Source organism: Macaca fascicularis, chromosome X (assembly GCF_037993035.2).
Source record: "Macaca fascicularis isolate 582-1 chromosome X, T2T-MFA8v1.1".
Taxonomy (NCBI): Eukaryota; Metazoa; Chordata; class Mammalia; order Primates; family Cercopithecidae; genus Macaca; species Macaca fascicularis.
In genome coordinates, this window is record NC_088395.1 from 141,860,223 (window position 1) to 141,875,606 (window position 15,384).

The window sequence follows — 15,384 nt, forward strand, 5'->3', positions numbered from 1 at the left end:
CACTTCATCCCATCAGGCTTTCTCAAATGTCCCATTTTCAGTGAGAAGCCTTCCCTCACTCTCTGGTCACTTGTTCTTTCAGTCTCCATAAATGCATCTCTTATTCCTTTGTGGCAGGAACCCCTCAAGAGCTCATTCCTCTCTATATCCCCAGCACGTAGCATTCTGCCAAGTATAGCATAGTTTGTCAGTAAAAAAATTGTTGAATAAATACAAGAAAGAATTGATCCTCTCCTGCACCCAGATGTACACCTTTCTCTTCTACCCCAAAGAAGAAATCTAACTTCCTAATTCTGTATGATTTATAATCAACTACTGATGGTTCCAGGTATTTGAAAGGACACTTTAAACCATAATGCTTCCTTTTCATTAAAGTTTAGTTTATCTAGTCCAATAAGATTTTCCTTGGGCCATAAAGAGTTATTCTCATTCCCTATATTCCCAGTGCTAAAAGTCATATATATACAATTTGACCAAAAGAGCACCTGGAAAGTTTTAACCTTTAAATGCTTCGACCTATAGGATATGTTAGGAATATTAAAATAAAAGACAACAAGCTAAGCACATCTTTAATTTCACAAGAATCGCCAGCTATTGGACCTGGAGTGAATCTTAACCAAGATCACCTTCACCTTGTAGGGTTATGCAGGTTGTGTTCTGTTTAACCCTAGGGGGCGCCACTCTCACAGATTACGATGTGAATGACTCTGCGAGGTGGTCATTCACAGCCTTACACAGTGTCCCTGCTTATCAGATCATCCTCCTTTTCAACTTAGGTCCTAATAAGCCAACTGGTTTGCTCAAGGTCACACAGGTATTTCATAACAGGGTTCATAGCCAATAACCTGACCCCTTTCTTACTTCTCAGTCATTCTACTAATCCAAATTGCTCTGGAAGACCATGAAACCAGAAAAGAGTGTTTGATGTAGTTGCATGGATAATGGACTATATACCTTCAGCTAAATGTGAAATTCAAATGGTTTGGTTTATCTCGGTACCATTTGCTCTTGTTTTCCACCTCCCGCTGTACTGGCCTGGTTGGCATAATTTCAGCATTTAGCATATCACACTGCTCCTCTCAGGCTCTCCGAGGCTCAAGTGGCTGTTCCACTCTGTTGCCAAGCTGTGCTGTCTTCTCTCTTTCTTGCTGGCCCATTCCTCTGTGACTTCCTGTTAGCTGCCACCTTCTTTTAGCTTCTCTTCTCAGCATTTTTTTGCTGCTTTGTTTCTATACCCATCTCAGACCAGTCAGCACGATCCTTTCCTTCCTTCTATTCTACAGAGCAATCAATCACAGCATGTTGGCTGTTGACCTTGGATCTTTGGTTGTTTGCTGCTGTTCATAGCTGCTGGGCGTGGCTAGGGGACGCTGCTTCTTTGCCAAAACTTTTTGTTTCTTTTTCTTTCTCCTCTTATTCTAGATCTTGGGCTTTCTGAATGCTTGAAGATGCCAGAAGGGTTATATCCAAATAAGTGTGGCTCTATTCCTATTATTCCCTCTTTACTCTTGCTTAAAAGTGAAAATATTGCTTGGGTGGAAGAATCTTGGTTAGAAGAATTAATGTAGCTCAGACAGTCAGTATAACTAATTGTTTGTCTCTACCAAGGACAATGCATTTAAAAAATAACTACTCCTTCCTCTGCCCCTTACTCCATGCTTACCATCAATGTCAAGCTAGGGTAACGTGTGTTGGCAGGTTTGGTTGAGCCTGAACAAAAAACTGGACCTCTTGAGCCACAGTCCTTCAGCCATAATGGACGAAGTATTTTTGACTTCAGTTCTTTGCAGTTGATCGTTAGAGCTAGCAGGTCTTTCCGAAACTGCTTGCTTTAGTTCTACCTGATCAGTGAAGATATAGAATAGAATTAGGTTAAGGAGTGGTAAATTTCTTGGAGTTTTGATACTTGCTGTTTATGTTTGTACTTTATATATTGTTCATTGTGTAATTGAGAAATTCTTTGTAAATGTTTGGTTTGCAGGCTGGTTGGAAGGAAAATCATGCAACATTCATGAGCGAACTAAAAAATCTTCAGGCTTCTGGACTGACTACTCTTGGTCAGGCTCTAAGATCCTCATTTGATTTGTTAAATCTCAATAGATTAATATCTGGAATAGACAATTATGGACAGGTAAAAACAATTTTTGAGTGAGTACAGCTAATTTATTTTGGTGGCTTGGGGTAAGAATTTAAAATTGGGCATGGTTACTGAGTTTTCTGCTACTTTTCATAACCTCCAAAAATGAGATTCATATTACCTTTTAAATATATACTTTTAAAAAACCCCTCTTCTTTTGGTTCTTGTATATGGCTTGATAATAGAATAGCTAAAATTGTCTACTATGAGATAATCAGATGTTTGAGAATGATGCGAATAAACGGCTGAGAAATATCGGAACAAGACAATTGGAAAGAAACTTTCAGTGTCCTTAACTCCTCTGCCCCTCCCAATTTGATGAAAAAGCTCTAGGATAAGAAGGCAGAGTAGCATTTGCTGTTGCTCCCATTGTCCTTTCCTCCTCTAAAGTCTGTGCTCACAGTAACCAGAGTCACTCTCCAGGTTGCAGCACGTAAGTCACTAGTGTCCTATCTGTGCCAGGATTTTGACTCAAGTGAATGATTCATGAGGGTGGATGATAATGCCAGTATAATCTTGTAATATTATTTTATGATTACTTGGAAAGCAGAGTGAGAGAGGTATTTAAATGTTAATGGTTTGGGGAGTTACTGAATTATAAGAATTTCTCAGTTTATACTGAATATTACCTCTTCAGGGGTTGTTATTTTGATTCCCACCTATTTCGTTCCCTGATCATTTCTTCCGTATTTATCCAGACAAATTTTATCATATTCTTGAGAGATCATTGGCAAGGCAAATGTAAAAGTTTAAATACACTTCTATTACTTTACATGGCTCTAATGCTTTTTAAATGTATTTTAGGGGAGAAATCCATTTTTTTTAGAACCATCTATTTTAATTACCATCACAGATGGAAACAAGTTAACAAGTACTGCTGGTGTTCAAGAAGAGGTGAGATTTTTTTTTTTTTTAATTTTGTTTAAATGGCAGGGAACATGTAGCTATTTCTGTGGGAGGCATTTCCAGTTAAGAATAAGTTTGGTCAAATCACCCATCTTGGTAATCCTTGAAAGATGGCTTAATTTTATTGAGTTATATGAAAGAAAAAGTCAACCCTTTAATTCTTTCTTCATTTTTATATGGGTTGTTATGATGAACCTTTTCACATTTTTGCCTTATCAGCTCCATCTTCCTTTGAATTCCCCTCTGCCTGGAAGTGAACTAACCAAAGAACCTTTTCGTTGGGATCAAAGGTTATTTGCCCTGGTGTTGCGTTTGCCTGGAGTGGCTTCTACCGAACCAGAGCAACTAGGGAGCGTACCAACTGATGAATCTGCCATCACACAGATGTGTGAAGTCACAGGAGGTATTGGCAATATTTAACGTTTCTGAAGGAAAAATTCAGAGCATAGAGTATATTTTTCATTAAATGCCATATCCAATCTTTACTTGTTTTCCTTCAAAGCCTTTTAACTCTGTTGCTTAAAGTCATCATTGGTATGATACTTGCTGCCAATGTAGTTATGATTATTTCAAGCTATATTTTAGGATTTTAAAATGCTTATATTATGAAATTATATTTTATTTGATCAAACTTGTGCTGTTTATTTTTCCTTCTGGGATAGGTCGCTCCTACTGTGTGAGAACACAAAGAATGTTGAATCAATGTTTAGAATCTCTAGTTCAAAAAGTTCAGAGTGGTGTAGTTATTAATTTTGAAAAAACAGGACCAGATCCACTTCCTATTGGAGAAGGTATAGTAGATAAACTTTTTTAACCCTAAAGTGTTATATAGGAGAATGAGAAGACATTAAATAAATTATTATAGACACAGTCTTCACTATCCACATGCATTTGAGTGGTTACAAACATCCATCCAAACAACTACCTATGTATATGTGTCAGGTAGCCAAATTCTAACAACTTTAATTTCATGTTGGATGTTCCTAAGAATGTGTTTCCTTTTCCTGGTGCATTTTATATTCTCTGGTCCCAGTCTTTGGATTGCACTGACTCATTCACTTCTCTATTCACAAAATGTCTGGAGATTCACTATGGTATGTACTTAAATAATAATCTGGTTTTTGTTTTGTGAGTGCCAAATATGCTAAGCCATCTTTATGAAATATGTGTTAGTTTCTGCACCTCAGCAAGAAATTATGAATGTTTATCCAGGAACTGCTCATCTTCTCTAAGATCCTACACTAGTATTTTCCCGGTCAATTTTTCACTTTGAAGTTAAGGGTTGAGCAACCTTTTCTCCAAATGAGATTTCACAGAAAGTTTGACATCCAAAAATTGATGAAAGTAGGGTGACTTTTGCATAGGGGAAGTTAAATTGTAGTGAATCTCCAGATAGTTTGTGAATGGATGTTTGTGATCACTTGAATGCAGATGGATTTCAGAGGGATCAGGGAACTAAACAAGCACCATGGTAATGCATTGCAAGACTTCCATGGTAATGCATTGCACGAACAGAGCTCCTAGGAAGTCCATGTGTATGTATGTGTGTGTGTGTGTGTGTGTGTGTGTGTGTGTGTGTGTGTATTTTCCATTATTATTACCACAGTGCTTGTCTAGCCTGATTTATATGTTTTAATTGCCTTGACCAAGAACAAAGGGGTCAAATGCATAAGGGCAGAAATCTATACATTTCTGTCTGAAGCAGTGGATCCTGTGGCTCCTGATCTTTTGTTGTTGTTGTCACTGTTGTTGTTTTGCTCTTTAGTTCCTCATCCTTTTGAGAAGCTGTTGGAAAAAATATAGACCCCTTTCCCTATAAATACGGACATAAGTAACACATCCACAATTTTGTATATAATCTCAGGGATTTTTTGGACCTCCAAGTTAAGAACATCTGCCATAAAAGACTGAGGCTCCACAGCCTATTTTAAATTAGCTGTGTAGGAAGGGCATGTTATATTGCTAGCAATCCAAAATTTCGTGCTCACTATCTTAGCATAAACTGGGAACTTACATATTGAAGTCCTAGTGGGATCTGGTGTCATGTAAATGGCTCAGATTTTTTTTCTAGCTCCAGTTCTCCTTTGTCCAGAGTTCTTAACCTTTCAGGTTCTGATGAAAGTGAAGAACCCTTTCCTCAGAAAAATACACATTGTCAGAATTGTGAACTCAACCTAAGGGGGGTCCTCCAAAGCCATTACATGTCTTTTTCCCTAGTGCACAGTAGACCCATTAAATCTCCTAGTCTAAAGAAATTACTTGTTTAAAGTAATGCTTAAATAAGTTATTCAAATGACTGGTAATTTAAGAAAAATGAGACTGAAATCATTAAAACATATCTTTTACAAATATTATCATTGAAAGGTTATGTAAGTCTGCCTTGCCCTGATTTGGGGTGGGGGGGAGAAGGAGGAAGGAAATGAAATATGCTGGTTTAAATCATTAAAATGCATTCAGGATACATTATTCAGCATTATGCAGCACCTATTGTCCATGGAATTTTGATGGTGGATGGAGAAACCATAGTGAATTAGCCCATGATAAACTTGATGTGTTTGCTTTGTGCGCCCCTCAACTATATACACATTGTCTGCATTTCTTATATCTTTAAGTGAATTTGGCTAGTTTTTATTTTGCCTTTGTGGTCATTGGGTCTAATTGTTTGGCAAAGAACACTTTTTTTCATGTATTTGGAAATAGAAAGAATATATAAATGGAATTTATGATCTGTGTCAATTCCAGAAATGTGAAAGCTATACCAGGGAGTGAACAATTTCATTTGCCTAATTTAGTAATTGAATTCTTGAAAAATAACTGTAGTGTTTTGATGTTTTTAATTTATGTGTACGAGTCTCAGAAAATTTAAAACCAGTTTTACCATAGTTTTCTGCATAACTGCATATTCTCTTACTAGGTTAAGAATGGTGGGGGGCGGGGTGTTGGGTTAGAAGAGACAGATTAGATGAAAAGAGTTGCTAGAGAGAACATTTAGAAATCCTAGTAGAGTTACTTTTTTTTTTTCTTTCATTTTTCATGAATCATTGTTCTTGTTTTATTTGGGACTTTGCTTTCAGCTGGAAAATTTGTACAAGAAGATCAGCAGCTGTAAAAGGAAATTCACACCTTAGTTTGTCTTTTGTTTAACTTTTAGATGGACTTATGGATTCATCTAGGCCAAGCAATTCATTTGCTGCTCAGCCATGGCATAGTTGTCATAAACTCATTTATGTACGACCTAACTCTAAAACTGGTGTTCCTGTTGGACATTGGCCAATTCCAGAATCTTTTTGGCCAGATCAGAATTTACCTTCACTAGTAAGTGTCATAAAACAAAAAGGTAAACATCATTCTGGATTTTCAATTTTCTGATTACAGTGAACTTTTTTAAATAGCTTTGAGGCCTTTATGCCATGCCACAGACAAGTAAGTCTTCCCTCCTTTGCCTTCTATCTCTTACTGGAAGTCTAGCTTTGTGCGTAAAATCAAAGGAGGAGTTCCTTTATTTTCTGATACTTGTCATTCTTCAGTTGCCTTTGCCACTTGAGCTGCCCTTTTTGATGTTAAAACATTGCTGTTTTTGATGCTGTTATAATCTGTTACTTGGTTTTCATTTCAGAGCAGCTGACTTGATTTATGTGGCAAACACAATGTCTAAAATGTACTGGCCTTGGTTTTCATGCACAGCCTCAGGAAGTTTGAACATAGTTTATACCTTGGATAGGTTCTGGGAACATATTAAAAGCATATTCAAAATTCTACTTCTTCCTACTTGTCATCTTTTTGTCATCAATGGACTTTTGTAGCAATATACCTTTCAATGATGGGTAATTAAACAATATTTAAAAAATAATCTCTAAGCAAGAACTTGTCTTTTTGGTCACTGCATTTGGTAGGAGAGACTTTGCTATTATAGTTGCTCCTAGTGCCAAATCAATTGGCCTTTCTTTTGGAGGGAGGGCAGTGTCTAGTAATAAGGGAGATGGTATGAAACCCACTCTCTCTTTTCTCTTCTTTCCCCTTCCCCAAATTGTAAGAAGGCCTGAGTAATCTCCCTAGTGTGGGCTCAGGAGGGGACACAAACAAATCACTACTTCTTCTATTTAACATCTTCCTGGTTCAGTTAATCTATATTCTGTCTCAGTTTTAGAAATTTCTGACAGTGAATTGCATTTTCTCCTGGATTACTGCTTTTAGGCTTCTGCGCTTTTTTCAGAAGTGGCCATGAAAGACCTGAATGTAAGACTGAAGAATCCTTTCGGCCCCTGCTGTGGGTGAGGGTAAATGTCCCACTCCTCTCCTCAGGGCTTCAAGGTGTTACGCCTGCGAAACGTCAGCCCTTCCAAACTCCAGAGTATAGGTTTTATGGCAAATTTACTTCATTTTTCTTAGCAACAAGTCATCACTCTTGTCTTTATTACATTTTTACCTGTTCAAATCTAAGGAGTCAGAAACCTTTCACGAGGTTAATTAAAACTAAGTCGGGAAAAAACAAAATAGAATAAAAGACATTACAAGTAATTCACACATAGCTCATGTTACCATTCCTCCATCTTTTTTTTTTCTTTTTAAATTTTGTTTATTTTTTCTGATAAGTTTAATCAGTCATATTCTCTTCTATTACCTTAAGGATAATCAACATGAAGAGGCAAAACACAAACACGCCAGTAAATTGTGAAGCACACTAGATCTGTTGGTTTGTTTGTATCAACCATTCTATGGATAGATATACACACAAAATACACCACATTTTAACTGTAATACATTGTCCTCCATCTTTAAAAGTTCATTTAAGAGCTATTTTTCTCAACCCCCAAACATCTTAAAATTGTAAATTTTAAAGGCAAATGCATATGTTTTTCTTTTTATAAAGGAAGCAGAGATATTTTATCGTATTCATATTAGCCTTACAGATTTCTCAATAAGAATAGGCTGACCCACTTCTTACTTTGTCTCTGGGACTTGTCCTGTGTCCCTCTCTCTCCATGTTGCCCTTGCTGTTCGCCTTTATTTCTCTGGTGCTCTCCAATCACACAAGCTAAACCTGTTACTTAAATGGCTTCTCCATTAATCTGCTCCAGTACCCCAGGTACACAGGCCTTCGAAGCCCAGCACAAAGCATCCCCAGCTCCAGCTATTCAAGGCAAACACATTGGTGTTAGCAATGCTGCAAAAATTCATCTGGGCCCTGGCGTTGTGACTGGCTCTTTATCAGTCTCTATCTTGCCCTTTCCATCCCTCTACTGTTTTTCATCTTGCTTGTTCATGGCTTTAGCCCTCTCATTACCTTATTAGAAAGTTGCATGGATTTCTTCATTCCCAACGTATCTGGACTATCTGTAACCTCATGGTACAAAGGAATGAAGGGCAGGGAATTCTTGGAGGTCATAAAATAGATCTGAAATTCAACATTCATCCTACGACTCATAATAACTTCTTAAACATATTCAAAACAGTTTTTTTCAACTCACTGAAATTTTAGTTATGAGTGTTGTAATTTACCTTTCCTCTTCCTAATGTCAAGTAGATAGTAAAGAATCTGAGCCCTCCCGTGGAAGCCATTGGTGGTTCCTAGAGATCTAGTAATCTTCTTTCTCAAAATGGTAGTCTGTATCTCAGTGATAATGTAACAAAATATAAAAGGACTTGCAGAATTGTCAGAAGTATAAGCTTGTTTTGAGACCTAACCATTTTTTCTGCTTTTTTTTTCAAAAATTGTTTTAGCCTCCACGAACATCTCATCCTGTTGTGAGGTTCTCCTGTATAGATTGTGAGCCAATGGTAATAGACAAACTTCCTTTTGACAAATATGAACTTGAACCTTCGCCCTTAACCCAGTATATCTTGGAACGAAAGTCTCCCCATACCTGCTGGCAGGTACTTATCCTTACCTATTAGCCGAATGTCTGTAACCACTCTAGGATCTGGGAATTGTTTTAAGAAGCTTCAAAGGTTAATCTCAAAATAATTGGACTGACTCTGTTAATAATGTTTCTCACGAATGCTGTCAAATAAGCAACAGGGCCAGGCAAATAATTTCAGACTAATATGAACCGTTAGTCTACTGTACATTGCCATTTAAAGCAATAGAGTCTGATGAAACATGTATATTTGAGAATTTGGGGGACCCCTTGAAGTCTACCCATGGACCCCAGCTTAAGAATCCCTAATCTAAAGGATGTAATTCACTTCAGGTACGGCATCTGCAGCTGAAACAAGGTGTGTAGCCCTTACTTTGAACTTGACAGATTGGGAGTACAGGATAGATTAGGCAGAGAACCATAAGCCCTGAAACTAATTTCTGTATTAGTGTAATATAATAAAAGTCTTCATCCTGTAGTACAAATCACACTAATGTGTGTAGTGTGGATTTTGCAACTTGGATGAGACAAATGCATAGAGATATAATACACTGGCTCTTCCAAGTGTTACACTTAAGCCAGAAGGATTTGCTAATTGGTTAATAGAGTCACCTATGGAATTTAATTTGTAAAAATTCAGAGATGGCAGTCACAGCCTTTTTATGTGGATACAACAAAAAAGCCCTACACTGTAAAGATGTATGTTCTATTTCTAAACTGTAAAGATATATGTTCTACTTCTATTAATATATAGGACTCTATAGCAATCAGTAACTGTTAGGCTCTATTTATGCAAGGAACACTTTCAGACTGCCATCTGTTTTATCTTAAAATGTGAGATTATTGCTACAAGTTGTCTGTAAGCTACTTAAATTCTCTCAAGATGCTACAACTAGTTAGAAAAAAAGGAGCAGGCTTAAAGCAAGAATGTAAAAGCACAAGAAACAGAATAATCTCACAAACATAATACTGAGCAAAGAAGCTAGACAGAAAAGATTACATATTGTGTGATTCTGTATTATATACTTTCAGAGAGAGGTAAAACTAACTTACTCTGTTAGAAGTCGGGATAGTGGTTTCTCTTGGGGGGATGCAAGGTAGTGGATAGAAGATGACACAAGGAGATGTCTGGTTTTGTTCTGTTTCTTTCTTTCATTCTTTTCTTTTTTGTTTTTTGTTTTGTTTTGAGAAGCGTCCAGCCTGTTGCCCAGGGTGGAGTGCAGTAACACAATCGTGGCTCACTGTAGTCTCGACCTCCTTGGCTCAAACAAAGTGATCCTCCCACCTCAGCCCCCCGCAAAGGAGCTAGGACTACAGGCATACACCACAATTCCTGGCTAATTTTTAAATTTTTTTTTAAATAGAGACGGAGTCTCACTGTGTCGCCCAGGCTGGTCTCAAACTCCTGGGCTCAAGCGATCCTCCCACCTCGGCTTCCCAGAGTGCTGGGATGATGGTATCAACCATTGTGCCTGGCCATGTTCTGTTTTTTGACTCGTGTGCTGTTTACACATGTACTTTCACTTAGTGAGCATTCATTGAGCTATATACTTACAGTTTACCCCCAAAAGTGCTAGAAATGTAGAGATATGGATAATAGATTGCTAATTTAAAATAAAGATAAGACCTTTGAATTTATGGGTTGAAAAACATTTTTACAATGAAAGCAAATAAAATTACAAATTATAGCTTTTCCCTAAAATAACCCCTCTTTTCTATATAGCACATTTCTTGGAAACCTTCTTCCAAGAAACTTAAGAAATACTGTCCTTGCTCCTGCACAACACCTTAAATATGTCATTTGCCTCTTTCCTGTACTTTATGTTACTTTGTTTTAGAGTATTCTTAATGTGATGAATTAGCAGTAGTGAAAAAGAATAAAATGAACTGGTAGCCAGGAAATTTGGCAAAACCACAAAGGAGACCAGAGCCTAACCCTAGCTCTGTCACCAACTATGTGGCCTTGCACGAGGCACTTATTTTGTCTGAACTAGCTCTAAAGATCCTTTGGAACCCTAAAAATCTATGAATCTGTGGCTGATGAGGAATTTGGAAAAACTCAAGGGGCCAAGGAAGGTAGGAAAGAGAAAGAGAGAAAGAAACAAAATACAGTGCTTTTCCTTTCATGGGAATCATAGAGCTGACCCTTGATTGCCTTGTGCATGTGATTTTTTAAATCTTTCTTTGATGAATTTTTCCTCTCTTCTAATATATACACTTAGGAAATAAAATCCAACATGGTTTATTGCAGTTATCTGTTTCTATTATCATTCAAATTATGACACAAAATCTAGTAGACTCATGTTTTAGTACAACTCATGTTCTGTGGGGTCATAAATTACATAAATTACATTACATAAATTATAACAACTTATTCTTAGTGATAACTTAATATTATAAGAAGGTAGTGAATTGGTAGGTGATATTGGTGGTAGCGAGAACTAGCAAGGTAAATGGATTCTGTTAAATGTCAGGGTTTGACTTTTGTTGTAAACGATTCTGCCAAAGGACTTTGGAAAAGTAAAGGTCCAGGTCTCCAAAAGTATATATTGGTGGTTTGGACCAAAGACTGAACATGGAACAGAGAAAACATGGCAGCTAGGGGACCCCAGCACAACATATCAACTGTATGGGGGCTGATGATACAGGAATCACATCAGGAAATCAATAAGGAGTAAGAAAATAGTCACATGGAATGAAGATCAATGTTTTAATCTTCACTGAATGTTTACCAGTGTAACTTTTTTTTTTTTTTTTTGAGACGGAGTCCTGCTGTGTTGCCCAGGCTGGAGTGCAGTGGCACAATCTCAGCTCACTGCAACCTCCACCTCCCGGGTTCAAGTGATTCTCCTGCCCAGCCTCCCGAGTAGCTGGGATTACAAGCGCGCCACCACGCCTGGCTAATTTTTGCAATTTTTAGTAGAGATGGGGTTTTGCCATGTTGGCCAGGCTGGTCTGGAACTCCTGACCTCAGGTGATCCACCCACCTCGCCCTCCCGAAGTACTAGGATTACAGGCGTGAGCCACCGCACTTGGCCACTACCAGCATAATTTATAAGAGAAATGCCTTCCAGGTTGACCCAAAGTATCTCTTTGCTGCCTCAAAATAATTAGCACCCGTGCCTGGCTTATTATAATACGTTACTCCGTAAATATTTATTGAAAGAAAAATGAATAAATGGGTAGGGGAAGGAGGCAGCAAAGAGCATAGAGCAAAGACTTAATAATAGTACAATGAAGACTGTTTACATAATCCTTTAAGTAGGCTTTGTTTTTGTAATTTCATGCTTCAGGCATGGGACTATGTTCTATTTTCCTCGCAGTCTGCATTGGTTACCACTTGTTCTTTTGAGAAGTTAATTTGTTTTAGTGGCTCGTTTCCTCTTAGCAGTATTTCAGCTTTATTTTTCATTTTGCTAAGTAAGTAAATATGTGGGTACCGTTGATGTGGCCTGTGGTCTCTGAATGGTTGTTGCATAGTATAGTTTCATTTCTTAATATAATTTATAGAAGAATTGCAATCTGAACATTCATATTTAGTATGATTTTTTTGAGACAGGGTCTCGCTCTGTCACCCAGGGTGGAGTTCAGTGGCACAGTCATGACTCATTGCAGCCTCAAGCTCCCGGGCTCAAGCCATCCTCCTGCCTCAGCCTCCCAAGGGTCTGGGACCATAGGCTCGTGCCACCATACTCGGCTAATTTTTTAAATTTGTTATAGAGATGAGGTCTCCCTTTGTCACCCAGGCTGGTCTTAAACTCGTGGCCTCAAGCAGTCTTTCCACCTCAGTCTCCCAAAGTGCCAGGATTGTAAGTGTGAGCCACCTGTAATCCTAGTACATGAGTCTGGCCTAGTATAATATATTTTGACATAACCATAGGCTAAAAACACTATTGCTATTTTAAAATTACAATCAAATTGTGCCATAGATGCTGCTATGGAATGTTACTGTGGGTTTGGTTTGACATAAAATCCTTATTGTCATCATTGTGCATTACTTCATGTTCTTCTCAGGTATTTGTTACTAGCAGTGGAAAGTACAATGAACTTGGATATCCATTTGGTTATTTAAAAGCCAGTACGACTTTAACTTGTGTAAACCTCTTTGTGATGCCTTACAACTACCCAGTTTTACTTCCTCTTTTAGGTAAGTAAAACATGTGCCATTGAATCATCTTTAAAATACATCGGAAATGAAAAATCCATAATGGACTAAGCATTTTAAATGTAGATGACAGTAAAAAACTGATTTGAAAGGATAGAATTTGCATACTGTTTTCTGTTTTGTTTGTCTTCTTTTTGTTGTTTTTACATCAAACAGAAGAGAAGCTTGACCTTCAGTGTGTGATTCTTATGCTGTTCTTCAGGTTGCAACTTCCAATGCACGCCCCACCCCCAGTCCCCAGTTTGAAGTGCACTTGGCTTTTTTGTATAGTTTGGGCCAAAAAATACCAAAACAAAGCTACCATGGGGTGGGAGTAATGGCTTATGCTTGTTTCTCCTCAGAAGATAAATGCTCTTGAGGCATCTGTTTTAGGCAGAGTAGCAAGTTAAGGAAATAGGTACCAGAGCAAATTCTGCAATGACTGTGATTGTAGAAGCTGTGGTTTCCATAGCAAGATTCTAAAAGCAACAATTCAAGAAGCTGTTACTCAGATACTAATGAAAATGGAGTGGAGATATTTTCCCCTTATTTGAAGAGCCACATCTGTTTAGAGTAATGTAGTACTTACTGCACAGTATCCTTCTAGTTGTAAAGTTGTAAATGTTTTTATTTCATGGAGTTTCTTAATTTTTGCAAAAATGGTCAAATCTTTACTAAGTTTTCATATGATCACTAAAACTATGAGACTTTTAGTGCTATAAATACAACATACATTGAATATACTGAAATTGCAATACTTTCAAATGTTGAGTTAAGAAGTTTAAGAATGAGTCATTATAAATGTATTAGCATGATTATTTTATATAACCTATCTACTTTATTTCTTAGTCCAACCTAAGAGGGATGTTCTCTTTCTAAGAGCTGATTATCATTAACATATAATATAGGTTATAGCTTTCAGATTAATAAGACTGCCAGTAAAAAAGTATCTGTATTTTGCAGATTTATTTATCCCTTTTCTTAAATATGTCTTTATGACTTCAGTTTCCACAACTATAAAGTGAAGAGATTAGACTATGTAATCTTCACTTACACTGTTAATGGTATTATTTTTCTATTTTTAAGTACATTTTTTTGATCTACTTGATCTATTGACATACAAAAAGCTGTACATACTTGATGTATACAACTTGATGAGTTTGGAGATAAGTATATACCCATTAAACCATCACCTCAATCTATGTCATAAACCTATCAGTCACCTCCAAGAGTTTCCTCCTGCCCTGATAAGATCTACCCTCTTACTGATCTTTCAAGTACACAATCCGTACTGTTAACTGTAGGTACTATGCTAGAAAACATTATGCTGAGTGAAATAAGCCAGACACAGAAGAACAGATACTGCATACCACTTACACACTTTTTATTTTGAGATAATTGTAGATTCACGTGCAGTTGTAAGAAATAATATAAAAAGAGATGACCTCAAAAGCACAGGCTACAAAAACAAAACTAGATACATGGGACTGTATCAAACTTAAAAGCTTGTGCATCCAGGAACATGATCAACAGAGTGAAAAGGCAACCTGTGGAATAGGAGAAAATATTTGCGAACCATATATCTTATAAGGGCTTAAATTCCAAAAAATATAAGGAGGTCTTACATTTCAATAGCAAAACAAAAACAAAACCCTAAATAGCCTGCTTAAAAAATGGACAAAGGACTTGAATAGATATTTCTCCAAGGAAGAGGTACAAATTGTCAACAAGCATATCAAAAGATGCTCAACATCACTAATCATTACAGAAATGCAAATCAAAACTACAGTAAGGCATTACATTACACCCCTCAGGATGGTCACTATCACAAAAACAGAAAATGAGAAGTGTTGGTAAAGATGTGGAGAAATTGGAATTCTTGTGCACTCTTGGGAATGTAAAATGGTGCAACCAATATGGAAAACAGAAGTACCTCAGAAAATTAAAAATAGAATTAACCATATGATCCAGCAATCCCATTTCTGAGAATTGAATCCAGAATCTTGAAGATATATTTGCACACCCATGTTCACTGCAGCATTATTTACAATAGCCAAAAAAAAAAAAAATGCCACTGTTGGATAAATGAATAAAGAAAATGTGGTATATATACATGCAATGGAATATTATTTAGCCTTAAGAAGGAAATTTTGTGACATGCTACAATATGGATGAACCTAGTGGACTTAATGCTAAGTGAAATAAGCCAAATGACAAATATTGTATGATTCCACTTATATGAGGTATTAAAAGTAGTCAAACTCATAGACACAGAGGCTGGGTGAGAGGGAAATGGGGACTTGTTCTTCAGTGTGTAACTGAGTTTCAGTTTTGTAAGG

At 37.1% G+C, this 15,384-nt stretch overlaps 1 protein-coding gene across 14 annotated transcripts in view; it reads left to right on the plus strand.

The window, feature by feature from the left end:
• Window positions 1-15,384, plus strand: part of INTS6L (integrator complex subunit 6 like) — a 62,881-nt gene that overhangs the window by 23,433 nt on the left and 24,064 nt on the right. For 9 of the 14 annotated variants that reach the window (XR_012430179.1, XM_005594659.5, XM_065538325.2 and 6 more), the window contains exons 3-9: window positions 1,982-2,131; window positions 2,942-3,031; window positions 3,263-3,446; window positions 3,706-3,834; window positions 6,195-6,358; window positions 8,765-8,917; window positions 12,916-13,048. The exons of 1 other annotated variant lie outside the window; for it this stretch is intronic. Coding sequence is in view for 11 of the 13 variants with exons in the window: in XM_005594659.5 (XP_005594716.1) it covers window positions 1,982-2,131; window positions 2,942-3,031; window positions 3,263-3,446; window positions 3,706-3,834; window positions 6,195-6,358; window positions 8,765-8,917; window positions 12,916-13,048 (1,003 nt within the window). In the remaining 2 variants the exon portion in view is untranslated. Of the gene's footprint in view, window positions 1-1,981; window positions 2,132-2,941; window positions 3,032-3,262; window positions 3,447-3,705; window positions 3,835-6,194; window positions 6,359-7,237; window positions 7,321-8,764; window positions 8,918-12,915; window positions 13,049-15,384 lie in introns of all 14 variants that reach the window. 4 more of the 14 variants (XR_012430180.1, XM_074029801.1, XM_074029800.1 and 1 more) reach the window with 2 other exon arrangements.